General features: G+C 43.5%; 1 protein-coding gene across 1 annotated transcript; it reads right to left on the minus strand.

Annotated features, from left to right (window-relative positions):
• Positions 1-206: 206 nt before the first annotated feature.
• LOC311099196 (WW domain binding protein VOPP1-like) lies at positions 207-20,062 on the minus strand. Its single transcript, XM_084139876.1, has 5 exons — positions 19,637-20,062; positions 14,617-14,675; positions 10,479-10,556; positions 2,476-2,600; positions 207-1,518 (listed from the first exon to the last, which is right to left on the minus strand). The coding sequence occupies exons 1-5, from the start codon at positions 19,682-19,684 to the stop codon at positions 1,307-1,309; spliced, it is 522 nt and encodes a 173-aa protein (XP_083996002.1). The 5' UTR covers positions 19,685-20,062; the 3' UTR covers positions 207-1,306.
• Positions 20,063-20,667: the final 605 nt, after the last annotated feature.

A 20,667-nucleotide genomic window follows, 5' to 3' on the forward strand; every position in this document is an offset into this window, starting at 1 on the left:
TGAAAATCAGACATTTTATAGAGCTGTTGACTGACACCTGGTGGTTTAAAGTAATCTATGATGTATCATTATTATTGTTGAATCTCCTGTTGTATGAGAAAAGTGAACACTAGAAGCTTGTGATAATAAATATTATATTTGGATTCTGGGTACAGAGCATTGTAGTGACATTATCTTGAACCATTTGGAAGGAACACAATACATTTCCAGATTAATCACTTCCCCCATAACTTTATTAGGCAAGCTGGTGATACATGTTAACTGTGTACTATGCTAATTCAGGATACTGTGAAAACATTGTGAGAAACAACAACCACAATCTACATCTGAATTCATTAGCAAATTGCATAGATTATTGGCTACACTACCTTAATAAAATATAGAAGACATCACAGGAGGTTGGTGGCATCTTATTTGGGGAGAATGGGCTTGTGGTAATGACTGGAGCGGAATTAGTGGAACGCTATAAAATACATCAAACACATGGTTTCCAGGTGTTTGATGCCATTCCATTTGCGCTGTTCCGGCCATTATTATGAGCCGTTCTCCCCTCAGCAGCCTCCACTGGAAGACATACACAAAATGCATTTTGAGAGACACAAAGGGAAACAGAGTTGGTATTTCTACAGTATTTCCACAGTATTATAGGCTGCTGATCATATCTAATCTACTGATCTGTACTAGGCTGCTGATCTGTACTAGAGATACTAAATGCTCAGACGGTAGTGATATTAAAAACATACCAGATAGTGGGCGATAATACAGTATCCTGAGTGGGTGATCTGAGTTATGCTCAGATAGATGCTGCTCTTCCAGCTGACACAGTGTTGTTGACAGAGGACCATGCAGGCAGGCAGGCTAGTTGTTAATAGACAAACTATCTGGATCCATGTCTGTTTTATTCAATTGGTTCTCACTTCTGGTCGGCTCTTCATCTTAGAGAGGTGACGTGAAAACAAACACTTTGAGATCGATCCATTGTTGTTCAGACTGAGGCTGCTCTCAGGGCGGGTTTCCCAGACACAGATTAAGCCTAGTCCCGGACTAAAAAACTATTATAATGCATGTTTCAATGCATGCTTTTTAGTCCAGGATCAGCGTTCATCTGTGTCCAGGAAACCAGCCCTTAATGAGCATGGATGTTTTTACCGTAGAGATGCTAACCATTACCATATCAGACTCGCTTTCTACTTGAATGAGTCAAAACGTGGGCCAGTGACCCATCTCTGCTGTCAGTTGTGGCAGGGTTGAGAACTCTAAAGGGTTTGAAATCATTTAATTCATTCCAATGTCTTTTTCCTCCTGGTTACCTCTTCTCAGAGGCCTGCAGCACCTGTTCGTAGGGTGGAGGAGGGAGGTTGCAGTAGGCCGGAGGGGGAGGGGGAGGGGTAGGGTGTGAGTAGGGTTCTGCCATGTGGGAGGGGTGGACCGGGTGGGGATGGGCCTGTATGGGGTATGTAGGGGTGAGGATCATCCCTCCTGAGGCTCCATAGTTTTGCATGCCGGGCTGCTGCAGTCCTAGTGGACAAAGAGAGTAGAGAAATGGGACTTACCAAGGTCACCATCTATGTATTGTGTATTGTGTAATATTTTGTTTCATAAGGTTGACGTAAATAACGGGGCCAGCAATAAAGGGCAGATCACGACACACCCAATACCACTATCCTCTAGACTTCTGCATTGTGACAGCTACATTTCCTGACTGCTATAGTGAAAGCTGAACTGAGTGATGTTTGGGGTTAGAGAGTATGTGTTACATGCATGAATATGAATAAGCAGCATTTCTCTCCAACAGCTCAGTTTCCATTGGTCCACTTAGGGACAAGAATGAACCATGGTGCAGCACTGAACTAGAACATATCACGTTTTAAACCTCAACACATAACATATGGAATATTAGCATCATTATGTTTTACTCCTACTCCCTCCAGAGCCAGAACATGATATATTAATACCCATATTTCCAGGTCAGTGACTGCAGGGGCTTGGAGGAGTGTCTGTGTGTGTGTGTGTGTGTGTGTGTGTGTGTGTGTGTGTGTGAGGAGGAGGAGGGAATAGGGTGCCATTTGGGATGCAGATCCAGAATCAGAAGTAGAGTCAATCACTGTACTGTATGAGATCAGAGACACATGTCCTATCTGTCCCAGTCTCAGAAGTTACTGAGGACTGGAGCAAACTGAGAAAAGTTCATTTGTACTGCTGTGTATAAATTACTGCACTGAGTCTGTGGAATAGTGAGCAATGAAATGAGAAGGAGACAAGGACATGAGTAGATGGGGGGAGTGGGAGATAAAGTGAGGGAAGGAAAAAAGGAGATCTGGAGAGAGGATGTGGGTGTTGAATGGGAAAATAAAAGGAAGGAGGTATCACTTGCAAAGACAGGATATAGAGTGAGGGTAGGGAGAATGGGAGAGGATGTATAAGTATGATAGGAAGATGACATCACACAAGGCGGTTGGTGTGAATGTGACTCACCTGTCATTGGGTGTCTGGTGAATGACACATTGAAGGTGTCCTCAGGAAGGGGGGAGGGGTTAATGCGTCTGCGGATGAAGAACCCCGCCCCACAGCAGAACAACACGCCCATCATCAGCAGTAGCCTGCAAACACAGACAGCAACACTTGAACGTTAGTCAGAACGTTATACAAGCTCCGTCAACTCCAATCCAATATGTACCATAAATACATAGCCTTACAGAGACAGAATGAGATACATGAAAGAGAGAGAGAGCTGGAAGATGTTCTGACCTTACGAGGAAAATAGACCTCCATGCATTGAGTCCTCCGACATCAACGGTAGAATTTGAAAGACCTTAAATGCTCAATTTAATGGAGTTAAAGAGAGTTCATCCTTGACAGTCTAGTAAAATAATTTCCCAATAGCCCAGTATTGATAGAAATTGGACAATCATGTGTATTTCAAAGCAGCTCTGTGTCTCTGAACATTTGAAAAGGCTGAGGAACCTTGGATTGTCTGTTCTGTCACCAAAACGTCCTCATAATAGTGTTATCGAATAGTGTTATTCAAGCTACTTCAAAGACGGGACATGGATAATATACACTACCGTTCATAAGTTTGGGGTCACTTAGAAATGTCCTTGTTTTCGAAAGAAAAGCAATTTTTTTCTCCATTAAAATAACATCAAATTGATCAGAAATACATTGTTGACATTGTTAGTGTTGTAAATGGCTATTGTAGCTGGAAACAGCAGATTTTTTATGGAATATCTACATAGGCATACAGAGGCCATATCTCAGACTGGCCAATAAAAATAAAAGATTAAGATGAGCAGTCTGAGATATGGCTTTTCTATGCAACTCTGCCTAGAAGGTCAGCGTCCTGGAGTCGCCTCTTCACTGTTGACGTTGAGACTGGTATTTTGTGGGTACTATTTAATGAAGCTGCCAGTTGAGGACCTGTGAGGCGTCTGTTTCTCAAACTAGACACTCTAATGTATTTGTCCTCTTGCTCAGTTGTGCACCGGGGCCTCCCACTCCTCTTTCTATTCTGGTTAGAGCCAGTTTGCACTGTTCTGTGAAGGGAGTAGTACACAGCGTTGTACAAGATCTTCAGTTTCTTGGCAATTTCTCGCATGGAATAGCCTTCATTTCTCAGAACAAGAATAGACTGACGAGCTTCAGAAGAAAGTTCTTTGTTTCTGGCCATTTTGAGCCTGTAATCGACCCACAATTGCTGATGCTCCAGATACTCAACTAATTGCAAAATGGTTTTCTAATGATCAATTAGCCTTTTAAAATGATAAACTTGGATTAGCAAACACAACGTGCCATTGGAACACAGGACTGATGGCTTCTGATAATGGGTCTCTGTACGCCTATGTAGATATTCCATTAAAAATCAGCCGTTTCCAGCTACAATAGCCATTTACAACATTAACAATGTCTACACTGTATTTCTGCTCAATTTGATGTTATTTTAATGGACAAAAAAATTGCTTTTCTTCCGAAAACAAGGACATTTCTAAGTGAACCCACATTTTTGAACGGTAGTGTACATCTCGCTGGCTTTTCCATGCATCATCTAGACCAGACGGTAGCTTCAGATAAGGCGAAGGGGTGAGGTGTGTGTCTCTTTGTTAATAACAGCTGGTGCGTGATCTCTAATGTTAAGAAAGTCTCAAGTTTTTGTTCGCCTGAGTTAGAATACCTCATGATAAGCTGCAGACCATACTATTTACCAAGAGAGTTTTAATCTATATTTTTCATAGCTGTCTATTTACCACCACAAACTGATGCTGGCACTAAGACCGCACTCAACGGGCCATAAGCACACTTGAAAATGCACATCCAGCTTCTCGAGGCCAGTGATTTTAATGCGGGGAAACTGAAATCCGTTTTACCTCATTTTTACTAGCATGTCACCTGTGCTAGAGGAGGCGAAACACTTGATCACCTTTATGCCACACAAAGAAACACATACAAAGCTCTCCCTCGCCCACCCTTCAGCAAATCTGACCATAACTCTATCCTCCTGATTCCTGCTGTCAAGCAAAAACTCAAACAGAAAGTACCAGTGATGAGCAAAAACTCAAACAGGAAGTACCAGCTCAATACGGAAGTGGTCCGATGAAGCGTATGCTAAGCTATAGGACTGTTTTGCAAGCAGACTGGAATATGTTACGCGATTCATCCGATAACATTGACAAGTTTACTACATCAATCACCGGTTTCATTAAGTGCATCAACGACATCGTCCCCACAGTGACATGTCCCAACCAAAAGCAATGGATTATAGGCAACATCCGTACTGAGCTAAAGGCTAGAGCTGACGCTTTCAAGGAACGGGACACTAATCCAGACCCAGTCTGTAATGCCTACATGTTTCAAGCAGATCACCATAGTCCGTGTGTCCAAGAATGCCAAGGTAACTTGTCTAAATGATTATCACCCCATAGTACTAACATCTGTAGCTATGAAATGCTTTGAAAGGCTGGTCATGGCTCACATCAACACCATCATCCCAGACACCCTGAACATACTCCAATTCGCATAATGCCCCAACAGATCCACAGATGATGCAATCTCTATTGCACTCCACACCGCCCTCTCCCACCTGGATAAGAGGAACACCTATGTGAGAATGCTGTTCATTGACTACAGCTCAGCGTTCAACACCATAGTGCCTTCCGAGCTCATCACTATGCTCAGGACCCTGCGACTGAACACCTCCCTCTGCAACTGGATCTTGGACTTCTTGACAGGCCGCCCCCAGGTGGTGAAGGTAGGCAACAACACACCCGCCATGCTGGGGGCCCTTCTGGTGTGTGCTTAGTCCCCTCCTGTACTCCCTGTTCACCCACGACTGTGTGGCCGCGCACAACTTCAATACCATCATTAAGTTTGCTGACGACAAGACGGTGGTAGGCCTGATCACCGACGATGATGAGACAGCCTACAGGGAGGAGGTTAGTGACCTGGCAGTGTGGTAACAGGACAACAACATTTCCATCAACGTCAGCAAGACAAAGGAGCTGATTGTTGACTACAGGAAACGGAGGGCAGAGCACGCCCCCATCTACATCGACGGGGCTGTAGTGGAGAGGTTCAAGAGCATCAAGTTCCTCTATGTCCACATCACTAAGGAATTAACATGGTCCACACACACCAACACAGTCGTGAAGAAGGCAGGACAACGCCTCTTCCCCCTCAGGAGGCTGAACAGAATTGGCATGGGCCCTCAGATCCTCAAAAAGTTCTACAGCTGCACCATTAAGGGCATCTTGACTGGCTGTATCACCGCTTGGTATAGCAACTGCTTGGCATCCGACCGCAAGGCGCTACAGAGGGTAGCGCGTACGGCCCAGTACATCACTGGAGCTGAGCTCCCTGCCATCCAGGACCTCTATACCAGGCAGTGTCAGAAGAGAAAGGCCCTCAAAATTGTCAAAGACTCCAGCCACCCAAGTCATAGACTATTCTCTCTGCTACCACACGGCAAGCTGTACCGATGCACCAAGTCTGGAACCAACAGGACCCTGAACAGCTTCTACCCCCAAGCCATAAGACTGCTAAATAGTTAACCAAATAGCTACCCAGACTATCTGCATTGACCTCCTTTGCACCAACTTTTTAACTCATCACATACTGTACGCTGCTGCTACTGCTTATTATCTAGTCACTTTACCCCTACCTACAGTGCATTCGGAAAGTATTCAGACCCCTTAACTTTTTCCACATTTTGTTATGTTACAGCCTTATTCTAAAATGGATTCAATCGTTTTTTTCCCCCTCATCAATCTACACACAATACCCCATAAAAATAAAAACGGAAATATTACATTTACATAAGTATTCAGACCCTTTACTCAGTACTTTGTTGAAGCACCTTTGGCAGCGATTACAGCCTCATGCTTAGGGTCGTTGTCCTGTGGGAAGGTGAACCTTCGCCTCAGTCTAAGGTCCTGAGCGCTCTGGAGCAGGTTTTCATCAAGGATCTCTCTGTACTTTGCGCCGTTCATATTTGCCTCGATCCTGACTAGTCTCCCAGTCCCTGCCGCTGAAAAACATCCACACAGCGTGATGTTGCCACCACCATGCTTCACCGTAGGGTTGGTGCCAGGTTTCCTCCAGACGTGACGTTTGGCATTCACGCCAAAGAGTTCAATCTTGGTTTCATCAGACCAGAGAATCTCGCTTCTCATGGTCTGAGAGTCTTTAGGTGCCTTTTGGCAAACTCCAAGCGGGCTGTCATGTGCCTTTTACTGAGGAGTGGCTTCCGTCTGGCCACTTTACCATAAAGGCTTGATTTGTGGAGTGCTGCAGAGATGGTTGTCCTTCTGGAAGGGTCTCCCATCTCCACAGAGGAACTCTAGAGCTCTGTCAGAGTGACCATCGGGTTATTGGTCACCTCCCTGACCAAGGCCCTTCTCCCCTGATTGCTCAGTTTGGCCGGGTGGCCAGCTCTAGGAAGAGTCTCGGTGGTCCCAAACGTATTCCTTTTAAGAATGATGGATGCCACTGTGTTCTTGGGGACCTTCAATGCTGCAGAAATGTTTTGGTACCCTTCCCCAGATCCGTGCATCGACACAATCCTGTCTCGGAGCACTACGGACAATTTCTTCGACCTCATGGCTTGGTTTTTGCTCTGACATGCACTGTCAACTATATAGACAGGTGTGTGCCTTTCCAAATCATGTCTAATCAATTGAATTTATCCAATCAAGTTGTAGAAACATCTCAAGGATGATCAATGGAAACAGGATGCACCTGAGCTCAATTTCGAGACTCATAGCAAAGGGTTTGAATACTTATGTAAATAAGGTATCTGTTTGTTTGTTTTAATACATTTGCAAAAATTTCAAAAAAACTGTTTTCGCTTTGTCATTATGCGGTATTGTGTGTAGATTGCTGTGGATATATTTATTTTTTAATCAATTTTATAATAAGACTGTAACGTAACAAAATGTGGAAAAAGTCAAGGGGTCTGAATACTTCCTGAAGGCACTTTATATGTACATACAGTGCCTTCAGGAAGTATTCACACCCCTTTACTTTTTCCCCATTTTGTTGTGTTACAGCCTGAATTTAAAATGGATTAAATTGAGATTTTGTGTATCTACACACAACACCCCATGATGTCAAAGTGGAATTTTGTTTGTAGAAAATATTGGAAATTAATATTAAATTAAAAGCTGAAATGTCTTGAGTCAATAAGTGTTCAACCCCTTTGTTATGGCAAGCCTAAATAGGTTCAGGAGTAAAAATGTGCTTAACAATTATGCATGGACTCATTCTGTGTTCAATAATAGTGGTTAACGTGATTTTTGAATGACTACCCCATCTCTGTACCACACACATACGATTATCTGTAAGGTCCCTCAATCAAGTAGTTGAGTTACTGACGTGATCTTCCTGTCTGGGTTGGCGCCCCCCCTTGGTTTGTGCTGTGGTGGAGACCTCTGTGGGCTATACTCGGCCTTGTCTCAGGATTGTAAGTTGGTGGTTGAGGATATCCCTCTAGTGGTGCGGGGGCTGTGCTTTGGCAGAGTGGGTGGGGTTATATCCTTCCTGTTTGGCCCTGTCCGGGGGTTTCTTCGGATGGGGCCACAGTGTCTCCGGACCGCTCCTGTCTCAGCCTCCAGTATTTATGCTGCAGTAGTTTATGTGTCGGGGGGCTGGGGTTAGTTGGTTATACCTGGAGTACTTCTCCTGTCTTATCCAGTGTCCTGTGTGAATTTAAGTATGCTCTCTCTAATTCTCTCGTTCTCTCTTTCTCTCTGAGAACCTGAGCCCTAGGACCATACGTCAGGACTACCGGGCATGCTGACACCTTGCTGTCCCCAGTCCGCCTGGCCTTGCTGCTATTCCAGTTTCAACTGTTCTGCCTGCGGTTACGAAACCCCTACCTGTCCCAGACCTGCTGTTTTCAACTCTTAATGATCGGCTATGAAAAGCCAACTGAGAGACCTGAGCCCTAGGACCATACGTCGGGACTACCGGCCGTGGTGACTCCTTGCTGTCCCCAGTCCGCCTGGCCTTGCTGCTATTCCAGTTTCAACTGTTCTGCCTGCGGTTATGGAACCCCTACCTGTCCCAGACCTGCTGTTTTCAACTCTTAATGATCGGCTATGAAAAGCCAACTGAGATTTATTCCTGATTATTATTTGACCATGCTTGTCACTTATGAACATTTTTGAACATCTTAGCATGGTTCTGTTATAATCTCCACCCGGCACAGCCAGAAGAGGACTGGCCACCCCTCATAGCCTGGTTCCTCTCTAGGTTTCTTCCTAGGTTTTGGCCTTTCTAGGGAGTTTTTCCTAGCCACCGTGCTTCTACACCTGCATTACTAGCTGTTTGGGGTTTTAGGCTGGGTTTCTGTACAGCACTTCGAGATATCAGCTGATGTACGAAGGGCTATATAAAATAAAATTGATTGATTGATTGAAGTAGTGAGTTTGGTAGATGTGTGTTAAAAAGTAATCTCCACTCCTGTTCCAGTGAAAATGTAGCCTACATTTGGAGTTCATATTAAGGCTATTGTAAATAAGAATTTGTTCTGAACTGACTTGCCTAGTTAAATAAAGGTTAAATAAATACAAATACAAAAATATTAAGGCTATGTGAGAGGTTATAGACCTACAGTCACTGTCCAGATTTTCAGTTTTCGATCTGAAGAGTAGGCTACATACAGTTCCCTTGACGTGTCATAGGCCTATTTGAAGTCCCCTTCTTTTGACTGTCGAATTTGTATAGGACCTCATAATCATCACACATAACATAGCTAGCACTGCTATCATCCTCTTTTACCACTTCACCAAATCTTTCCAAAACATTACTTTTCTGGCCCTCCCTTCTCTTTATTTTCAATTCTCCATTTCGCAGATTTTCTGTTATTGAATTAAACGCCAACATTGTCCTTTTTGCCTCAGTGGATCGATGCTAACTTTTTCTGCCCGTTCCCAAATAGCATTTGGCATTAATAATAATAATAATATGCCATTTAGCAGACGCTTTTATCCAAAGCGACTTACAGTCATGTGTGCATACATTTTTACGTATGGGTGGTCCCGGGGATCGAACCCACTACCCTGGCATTACAAGCGCCATGCTCTACCAATTGAGCTACAGAGGACCACGCATTGGCGTGTAGGCGAGCGTACAGTTAGATCCTAAAGTATGAAAAAAATGTATGCACTCACTAACTGTAAGTCGCTCTGGATAAGAGCGTCTGCTAAATGACTAAAATGTAAATGTAAAGCTTAGGTTTACGCACTAATGCCAGATAGCCTAAAATAATGAAAGAAAAACCTCAATGTAGCCTAAATTGTACAATAAATATTTTAAAAGTAGGCTATTGTTTTCTCTTTATTCAACCCGCCCTTCATCCACACAATATTTAATGACCCTAAACCCGCCCAACCTGTGGAAATAACTGCGGGGACTGCGGGTTATGAGTCAACCCGCGCATCACTAACATGCACGCATGCACAGAGCAGTTTCTACAATGACTGAATTGCATATTAAGATCATGTCATAACAATCAACCCACTGGGCACACACTGGTCGAATAAATGTAGTTTCCACGTCATTTCAATTAAATTACTTTGAACCAACGTGGCATACATGTTGAATTGACATCTGTGCCCAGTGGGAAGCATTTCACTGTGAGCCAGTGTAGCTATTCTAAGCTGCAGCAAGAAACCGTCACGAGGGGCATGGTCTTAAGTAGAAACAAAGGAGCTCCCAAAGGACCATAAACTCTGTGAAGAAACCAGTGTCTTATGCATAAATGCACACAAGTATATACAGGGGGTAAGTTGGGTAGAGACAGCGAGAGAAGGAGAGGAGAGAGAGTGCGAGCGAGAGAATAAGAGAGAGAAAGCGAGAGAAAGAAAGAGAAAGCAAGAGAAAGAGAAAGCGAGAGATAGAGGATGGAGAGTAGGAGGAAGGAGGGAGTAGATGAAATAGAGTAGTGTGAGAAGCTAGACTGGCAGGCTAGTCTTGGGGGAACTCACCAGAAATACCATAGTCTCTGGATGGAGAGGGCTCGGACACAGCACCGTGTCCCACAACAGTCCTCATACGACCGGCATCTACAACACACACACACACACACACACAGAGGAAGCTTTTATTACAATCACCAGCATCTAGAATATTGAGAGAGAAGGCTTTTGTACAAACAGTATAGTCCTCCAACAACCCTATCAAAACACATTCAGACAAATGGCAGTTCTCATATGCACAGTACTGAGGTAAAAGTCTGAGACAAATACCAAGAGGCCCAGTAGAATAGACATGTCAAGCAGATGACAAACGCTCTGCGGTCTAAGATGAATATTAAGTCAACTATTGAGGGAGCACTAGGTTTAGTTCCATTTTCTTTTCAGTTTGTCTTGAGTCCCTGAGCTGAAGTTGGATAGCTATCTAAACCCCCTGCAGATCAATTGTCAGCATCTGTATACAGGAGAGCTGATGATGAATTGCTCTCATTGTGATGCCTTTACTTGTATGGTATGTTCAACGGAATCAAGAGTTGGTTCCATTGAACATACCATACAAATAAAGGCATTTTAATCAATGATATGATGAGTGCCTTGGTCCTCCTTTCTTTTTGATGACCAATTTACCCCTTTTACCAAAGAGCACCTTCTACAGTGAAGGAAAAAAGTATTTGATCCCCTGCTGATTTTGTACGTTTGCCCACTGACAAAGAAATGATCAGTCTATAATTTTAATGGTAGGTTTATTTGAACAGTGAGAGACAGAATAACAACAAAAACATACAGAAAAACGCATGTCGAAAATTGTATTAATTGATTTGCATTTTAATGAGGGAAATAAGTATTTGACCCCCTCTCAATCAGAAAGATTTCTGGCTCCCAAGTGTCTTTTCTACAGGTAACGAGCTGAGATTAGGAGCACACTCTTAAAGGGAGTGCTCCTAATCTCTGTCTATTACCTGTATAAAAGACACCTGTCCACAGAAGCAATCAATCAATCAGATTCCAAACTCTCCACCATGGCCAAGACCAAAGAGCTCTCCAAGGATTTCAGGGACAATATTGTAGACCTACACAAGGCTGGAATGGGCTACAAGACCATCGCCAAGCAGCTTTGTGAGAAGGTGCCAACAGTTGGTGCGATGAGATTATTCGCAAATGGAAGAAACACAAAATAACTGTCAATCTCCCTCGGTCTGGGGCTCCATGCAAGATCTCACCTCGTGGAGTTGCAATGATCATGAGAACGGTGAGGAATCAGCCCAGAACTACATGGGAGGATCTTGTCAATGATCTCAAGGCAGTTGGGACCATAGTCACCAAGAAAACAATTGGTAACACACTACGCCGTGAAGGACTGAAATCCTGCAGCGCCCGCAAGGTCCCCCTGCTCAAGAAAGCACATATACAGGGCCGTCTGAAGTTTGCCAATGAACATCTGAATGATTCAGAGGAGAACTGGGTGAAAGTGTTGTGGTCAGATGAGACCAAAATCGAGCTCTTTGGCATCAACTCAACTCGCCGTGTTTGGAGAAGGAGGAATGCTGCCTATGACCCCAAGAACACCATGGAAACGTTATGCTTTGGGGGTGTTTTTCTGCTAAGGGGACAGGACAACTTCACCGCATCAAAGGGACGATGGACGGGGCCATGTACCGTCAAATCTTGGGTGAGAACCTCCTTCCCTCAGCCAGGGCATTGAAAATGGGTCGTGGATGGGTATTCCAGCATGACAATGACCCAAAACACACGTCCAAGGCAACAAAGGAGTGGCTCAAGAAGAAGCACATTAAGGTCCTGGAGTGGCCTAGCCAGTCTCCAGACCTTAATCCCATAGAAAATCTGTGGAGGGAGCTGAATGTTCGAGTTGCCAAACGTCAGCCTCGAAACCTTAATGACTTGGAGAAGATCTGCAAAGAGGAGTGGGACAAAATCCCTCCTGAGATGTGTGCAAACCTGGTGGCCAACTACAAGAAACGTCTGACCTCTGTGATTGCCAGCAAGGGTTTTGCCACCAGTACTAAGTCATGTTTTGCAGAGGGGTCAAATACTTATTTCCCTCATAAAAATGCAAATCAATTGATAACATTTTTGACATGCGTTTTTCTGGATTTTTGTGTTGTTATTCTGTCTCTCACTGTTCAAATAAACCTACCATTAAAATTATAGACTGATCATGTCTTTGTCAGTGGGCAAACGTACAAAATCAGCAGGGGATCAAATACTTTTTTCCCTCACTGTATCTACAAAGATCTACTATTGCTTACCCTAGCAGCGCTTTCCTTCCTTTTTTTCTCCTACATGCTCTCATTGTGACTTGACTACTGTGCGCACGCTCACACACAAAACATTTTATAATGTCAAATATAGGAACTTTTAGTTAAGAATGAATCATACTTAGTCATTAAAGTAAGTAGAAATTCATTAACTTTAACAAATTACTTTTATAGTTTTTTCTCTGTTGATGGGGCAGTGCTTAGTGTGAGGCAGAGATGTGACTTGGCAGTTGCAGGCTTCAGATCTGCCCTGCGCAGAGAGCAGCGGTGTCTGATGTTTTTCAAGGGCGGATAGAAGCTTCAGTTTTAAACATAGAGGAGAGATGATTTATGGCATCGTTACAGATTTCAGAGAAATGTTCATCATCCACTGAGCTGCACTGGACATCAAATCCTCTGGCTAAATAGACGGCAATCCACTTTCATGACAAATCCTCCTCAACATTTAAAATACTCCCTCTCCTACTGTCAGTATTTTGTACTGTATTTTAAAACCAGCAGTACTATAAGGGTGAGAGCTGCATTTCCAGCTTTCAGCATTAAGGCCATACATTACACAAGTCATTAGCAGCACAGCCCTAGGAGAGGGCATAGAGCTGAGCCAGCATTCTCTTAATAGTGCACTATTTCAATTCCACAGTCGGCCTGCAATATACTGTATTTCATTAGATCTGTGTGTGCACTATTTTACAGAGGCAATCCAATACATATCCCCCAGTCACTGCCGCATGCTAACTCCCAGTAATGCTCTCCTCTCTCTCCCACCATAACTCCAACTCTAACCTCAGGCTTTACATTTTTAATAACTCCTACTGATGCACCACCACTGTAGTGCATTTCTAAAAGCTCCTCATACATTGAAAATGAGGCCTTTCTAAAAGCAAGTGGTAGAATTCTGCAGCCAGCCTAGTGGCTAACATGTCTTTATAATTGCAAAGACTTGGTCTGAAGACTAATGATTAGCCCATTAGTTAAATGATTTAGATAAAAATCAAAGAGCTTCTCCAATGTGATTTCTTAACCCAGTGGATGCTGTGTAGTCTCAAAAACCCGACCCTAGGCAACACAGTGACTAGGGTCTGGTTTCAATGATGGAGTCTTTAGTCATAGAGGAACTACGTCACTACTTTATCCGCTTAAATAAAATACTAAATAGTAGCTAGCAAGATGGAAATCACAAAGGTTATTTTTAATGAGTGCATTTCGCAAGTGGCTAGTTTGCATCAACTACTTTAACTAAAACCCCTGCAACGGTTTTGCCTGCAAACTTTGGTTTTGAATCCCGACATTCTGGCATGTCTGCCTTGTGATTTGTTGGGAGAGTCCCCAGATTTTCCCCCCCTTATCAATGTAGGCAGTGACGTAGTTCTTCTATGCCAAAAGAGTCCATCATAGAAACCAGACCCTAATCACTGTGTTGCCTAGGGTCAGGTTTTCGAGACAGTTGGATTTCATGATTGGATTTGGAAAAGCTACAGCTTATTCATTCTTTCCCCTCGCCGCTTCGACGGCAGGCTATTTGAATGACTGCCTAAATGAGTCTGCTATGATAGTGGACTGAGTCAAAGGCTGGTATTGACTCATTATAACGTTACCAACCTGGGTGATTTCTCTGTATTCATCCACATCCAGGGACCATTTTCTTTAATCAAACACCACCCGGCCTTTAAACAAGCCAGAGGGAATCAATAGACTGCGCTCTTTAAGTTCACAAACAGTTTAATCTGAATGGCAGAATGTTGAAAACTAATAAATATGTCTTGTAAAATATGAATGTCTTACTATTAACAATTAATATACAGTATGCTGCAATGTAATTTTGTCTGTGTCCAGATTAATTCTGTTACACCTATGTGTATGTACAGTATACTTACATGAAATAGATGGGGTAGCCTCCTTCAAAATACCAGCAGTACTTCTTGGAAGCTGTGCACTGTCAATGAGAAGAGGAAAACTGGTCATTGATTTATAGTTGCTGGTATGAAATCAAAGAGCAATCTCAGAGGGAAAATGAAGCATCATGATAAAATCATCTTGAAAGGCAGAAGAGAAATTAGAGAACATGTTGAATGACCATTGTGTTTGGCATGTAAACATGTCAACCATGTGAATTCCTTGTAGTTGTATTTCTCTGTGATGTGCCAAATGTGACCACCAAACAGGACTTAGTTGTCTTGTCATTAACATTGGTATTATAAATATCACTTACTGTAAGCAAAGTTCATATTTCATGAACCAAACTTCCATTTCATGCAATGCTCTATGTTCAGACGCCAACTCAAGATGATTGTGAACCGCTGACTGCAAAGTCCAGACGAGACCAGAACCCACTCTGCACACACACAATGCAGCCTCTGTCAGACCAGGCCCAGAGCTTTGTGTATAACAAGCCTCTAAATGAGGTACTGGAGAAAAACGGGCTGTGTACTCTCACTATTACTGCCCTCACTAGACATAATCACACACTATTCCCCTGTGTTCTTTTCTGAGGCTCTGGCTTGTATGATGATGAGACATCCACTTTGTTTGATGTCCTTCCATCACCATGTAAGGTATGTGTGAGCTGTGAGGCGAGCCAGCTAGCATTGCCCTTGTTTGATGGGAGTAATTGTGGGAAACACTCCAGCCTTTTTTCCACACCAGCCTGCCAGGTGGATGTTTGTGTCCACGGTCAATTGCAGCTAGCAGGGTGTCCCTTCCAAATACAGTCATGGCAGGGGGACACAAAGGCAGCCCCTGAGCAGGACTGGAGCCTGCCTTTGTGGTCACGGAAAGGACCACAAAGAGCTGTTTGTCAGTGCTTCAGCTCTGTGACAATTAACAATGGTTAGCAGAGGAAGAGCTGCCTCGTGTGTGTGTGTGTGTGTGTGTGTGTGTGTGTGTGTGTGTGTGTGTGTGTGTGTGTGTGTGTGTGTGTGTGTGTGTGTGTGTGTGTGTGTGTGTGTGTGTGTCAGTGGAGGCTACTCAGAGGAGGAAAAGAAAAATAGTGAAACATTAAAAAAGGTGATCCTTTTTAGATAAAACTGTACTAAATATATTCACGTCACCAAATAATTGATTAAAACACACTGTTTTGCAATAAAGGTCTACACTAGCCTCAGCAGCACTCTGTAGGGTAGCACCATGGTGTAGCCAGAGGACAGCTAGCTTCCGTCCTCCTCTTGGTACATCGACTTCAATACAAAACCTAGGAGGCTCATGGTTCTCAACACAGTAATTATGACATCTTCCGGAGGGCGTCCTCCAAATTATCAGAGCTCTTCCAGCATGAACTGACATGTTGTCCACCCAATCAAAGGATCAGAGAATGAATCTAGTACTGAATGCATAAGCTACAGCTAGCTAGCACTGCAGTGTATAAAATGTGGTGAGTAGTTGACTCAAAGAGAGAGAAAGACAATAGTTGAACAGTTTTGAACAAATTAATTTCTTTCAAAATTAAGGAGAAGCAAGAGAGAGAGAACTATATTTCATACAAAAAATATTTCACTTTCACTTACTTAGCTAGCGTCGAATGCAGCTAGCTAGTTTAGCCTACTCAAACAGAGAGGGATGCTATGTTAGCTAGCTGGCTATGGATATCCAACACTGGAACTCTTCCAAGTCAAGGTAAGCTTTGGTTTTATTAATGTATTGCCACCGGGGCCCGCCGGTGTAACTGCTAAACTGCTTGCTGCTGACTGTAAACCGTACTGCATGATGTAGCGGTTTACTAAAGCATTAGTTCTAGTAGCTATGTTGACTATGACGTGACAACGATGTAGGCTGTGTGTAGCGGTTAGCGGTCATGATATGAAGGTTTGGCTTGGAAAGGTTTTTTCATCTTAATAGATGTAAGAAATAATTATATATACAACAAGCTGTTTGTATGTGGCTGCTATGAAAGTGAACTGTGTTTGCGTGTGATCAGGGGTGCATTCATTGCACCAATTCTGTTGAAAAACTTTTCATAAATTGAAGCAAACGGAACGAAACAGGGATAAGCATACCTGAATTTGTCCACTCGAAACTCTCGTTTGCAGATGTTGGACTAATGATTACACCCTAGATCAGCTAGATGTCCGGGACTCTAACCCGGACACTTATAAGAAATCCCGCTATGCCCTCCGACGAACCATCAAACAGGCAAAGAGTCAATACAGGTCTAAGACTGAATCGTACTACACCGGCTCTGACGCTCGTCGGATGTGGCAGGGCTTGAAAACTATTACAGACTACAAAGGGAAGCACAGCCGCGAGCTGCCCAGTGACACAAGCCTACCAGACGAGCTAAACCACTTCTATGCTCGCGTCGAGGCTAGCAACACTGAAGCATGCATGAGAGCACCAGCTGTTCCGGATGACTATGTGATCACGCTCTCCGTAGCCGATGTGAGTAAGACTTTTAAGCAGGTCAACATTCACAAGGCCGCAGGGCCAGACGGATTACCAGGATGTGTACTCCGAGCATGTGCTGACCAACTGGCAAGTGTCTTCACCGACATTTTCAACATGTCCCTGACTGAGTCTGTAATACCAACATGTTTCAAGCAGACCACCATAGTCCCCGTGCCCAAGGACACTAAGATAACCTGCCTAATTGACTACCGACCCATAGCACTGACGTCTGTAGCCATGAAGTGCTTTGAAAGGCTGGTCATGGCTCACATCAACACCATTATCCCAGAAACCCTAGACCCATTCCAATTTGCATACCGCCCCAACAGATCCACAGATGATGCAATCTCTATTGCACTCCACACTGCCCTTTCCCACCTGGACAAGAGGAACACCTACGTGAGAATGCTATTCATTGACTACAGCTCAGCATTCAACACCATAGTGTCCTCAAAGCTCATCACTAAGCTAAGGATCCTTGGACTAAACACCTCCCTCTGCAACTGGATCCTGGACTTCCTGACGGGCCGCCCCCAGGTGGTAAGGTTAGGTAACAACACATCTGCCACGCTGATCCTCAACACGGGGGCCCCTCAGGGGTGCGTGCTCAGTCCCCTCCTGTACTCCCTGTTCACCCATGACTGCATGGCCAGGCACGACTCCAACACCATCATTAAGTTTGCCGACGACACAACAGTGGTAGGCCTGATCACCGACAAAGATTAGACAGCCTGTAGGGAGGAGGTCAGAGACCTGGCCGTGTGGTGCCAGGATAACAACCTCTCCCTCAACGTGACCAAGACAAAGGAGATGATTGTGGACTACAGGAAAAAAAAGAGGACTGAGCACGCCCCCATTCTCATCGACGGGGCTGTAGTGGAACAGGTTGAGAGCTTCAAGTTCCTTGGTGTCCACATCACCAACGAACGATCATGGTCCAAACACACCAAGACAGTCGTGAAGAGGGCACGACAAAGCATATTCCCCCTCAGGAGACTGAAAAGATTTGGCATGGGTCCTCAGATCCTCAAAAAGTTATACAGCTGCACCATCGAGAGCATCCTGACTGGTTGCATCACCGCCTGGTATGGCAACTGCTCGGCCTCCGACCGCAAGGCACTACAGAGGGTAGTGCGTACGGCCCAGTACATCACTGGGGCCAAGCTTCCTGCCATCCAGGACCTCTATACCAGGTGGTGTCAGAGGAAGGCCCTCAAAATTGTCAAAGACTCCAGCCACCCTAGTCATAGACTGTTCTCTCTGCTACCGCACGGCAAGCGGTACCGGAGCGCCAAGTCTAAGTCCAAAAGGCTTTTCAACAGCTTCTACCGCCAAGCCATAAGACTCCTGAACAGCTAATCATGGCTACCCGGACTATTTGCACCCCCACCCCATCTTTTTACGCTGCTGCTACTCTGTTAATTATTCATGCATAGTCACTTTAACTCTACCCACATGTTCATATTACCTCAACTACCTCAACTAGCCTCAACTACTTGACTCTGCACCGGTACCCCCCTGTATATAGCCTCCCTACTGTTATTTTATTTTACTTTTTTATTAAGAAATAAATGCATTGTTGGTTAAGGGCTGTAAGTAAGCATTTTTGTATGTTGTATTCGGCGCAAATAAAATACAATTTGATTTGATTTGAAATGCAGGCAAAAGTGTGCAAGGCGGTATTGAATGTGGCACTGTCTGTCACCTTGATTACTCAAAATTCTATCGACCTGAATAACCTATGTTGTAAACTTTAATTCATAGGCTAGGTTGTAGCAACCTCATGATGGGTACAGGGAAAATGTGATTATCATGTAGTAGCCTAAACCTAACGATGTTACATTTAGCTGGGTGAATGGAATATGAATGACAGTCATCCAATATGCTGTAATAGGCCATGTTCATAAAACAAAAATCAACCTCCCTCATCTTAAACGGCACCGACCGCCACAGGCGTGTGTGTGTGTGTGTGTGTGTACTGTAGGTGTGTGAAGTTCATGTGTCTGTTTGCATGGCATGCACAGTAGGATTGATAAAATTGTAAAATGGTGTGAGTTATTTATTGTATATTATTGGATGGAACCAAATGGTCATTGGTAAGACAAGGCCAAACTAATTAATATTGTGGTATGATATGATCCAGGCTGATATAAATATGAGCCCAGTAAGATTGTTATGAATGTTGAATTTTTCAAAATAATGTTTCATTTCAAGAACATAAAATAGATCTTAATACATTACTACAGAATAGCCTTCAATATACCACTGACTTATGTAACCTTACATAACTGCCTAACTTTCACAGGCCTTAGTTTTCAATAGACTACAACTTCTGCAACAGCAGGGCACATTGTCATGTTGACACTCAATAAACCCCATGGCTTAAATTAATATTTGAGAGACCAACGAGACAGTTCCCCAAGCACATATTAAACATTTTAATAGAAGCAAAATGAGGGCAAAAATTCTTCGCTTTGACATCGATTGAATTTATGACTATAAATATCAGATACTCACCTCTTCCACTAACCAAAACAGAAATATGATTCCACACAGAATTGCCATAATTAACGATATGTCAACTCCGGACAGTAGCTTTGTTCACCTAAACACCGTGATAATCCAAAATTCATCAGACATAGAAATCATTCTTCGTCCATCTCGTCGCATAGTGAGTTCGCAGTTTGGCGGGCCACGACTGTTCTATGTTGATTTCGCGCTGTCAATCGGGGCCATTGGTTGGTGCGGCTTCAGACAGTCAAGCAATCGGAGATGATCTGTTCTTCACAGTTGGATTTGTCACTGGCAATTAGCTTTAGCATCAAATCGTATTGTACATATTATTTTCACAAACGTACGTTTGTTCCCTCTGTACACAGACGTGTAAAGATGATCATGATCCACGCGACACGCCCCTACAGTATCCCTAGGAACACTGCACTCAAGGACGCAGAAGCACTCGCAGACCATTCATTCAGAGCCTTTAAAAAAAAAAAAACATGACAGGCTATGACTCCACCAGTGGCGACCCGTCATTCAGGGCAGGTGGGGCAAAAAATAACAAATAAATAAATACATTTTTTGGGGGTGGGGGTGCTTGCTTGTTTTGCATGTTATTTTGGCATTAATACCTGTCACATATCCGTTTGCAAACATTGTAAAAACTATATATATCATTGAGTTAGTAAAGCCCCATACAAACATGGTCTCTTTTTTGTTTTCAAGTCTAAGGCCAAGTCTACAGTAGACTTCTAAAAATCAAGCCCTTTGGTTGCTGCCATAGAGTTACATTAGAAGTGCCCTTCCAAGAAGGCTCAAGGTCATTGGCCACAGATAAAATTATGTCAAATCACGTTATATGTATAGTAGCTTTGATTGGACTGATCATGTCAACAACTTACTTTCAAAATCTTAGCTAGCAGTCATCATCATGAATCAAGTCGACAATCTACTGGCAAATCCTTTTTAATCCTTGTCATATGAAGAGAAATAATGAAGATAAATTATAGATAAAACGTATCTGTGCTCATCGGCCATTGGACATAAAC

This window comes from Coregonus lavaretus (genome assembly GCF_964263955.1).
Source record: "Coregonus lavaretus genome assembly, chromosome: 23".
In the NCBI taxonomy this organism is placed as follows: Eukaryota; Metazoa; Chordata; class Actinopteri; order Salmoniformes; family Salmonidae; genus Coregonus; species Coregonus lavaretus.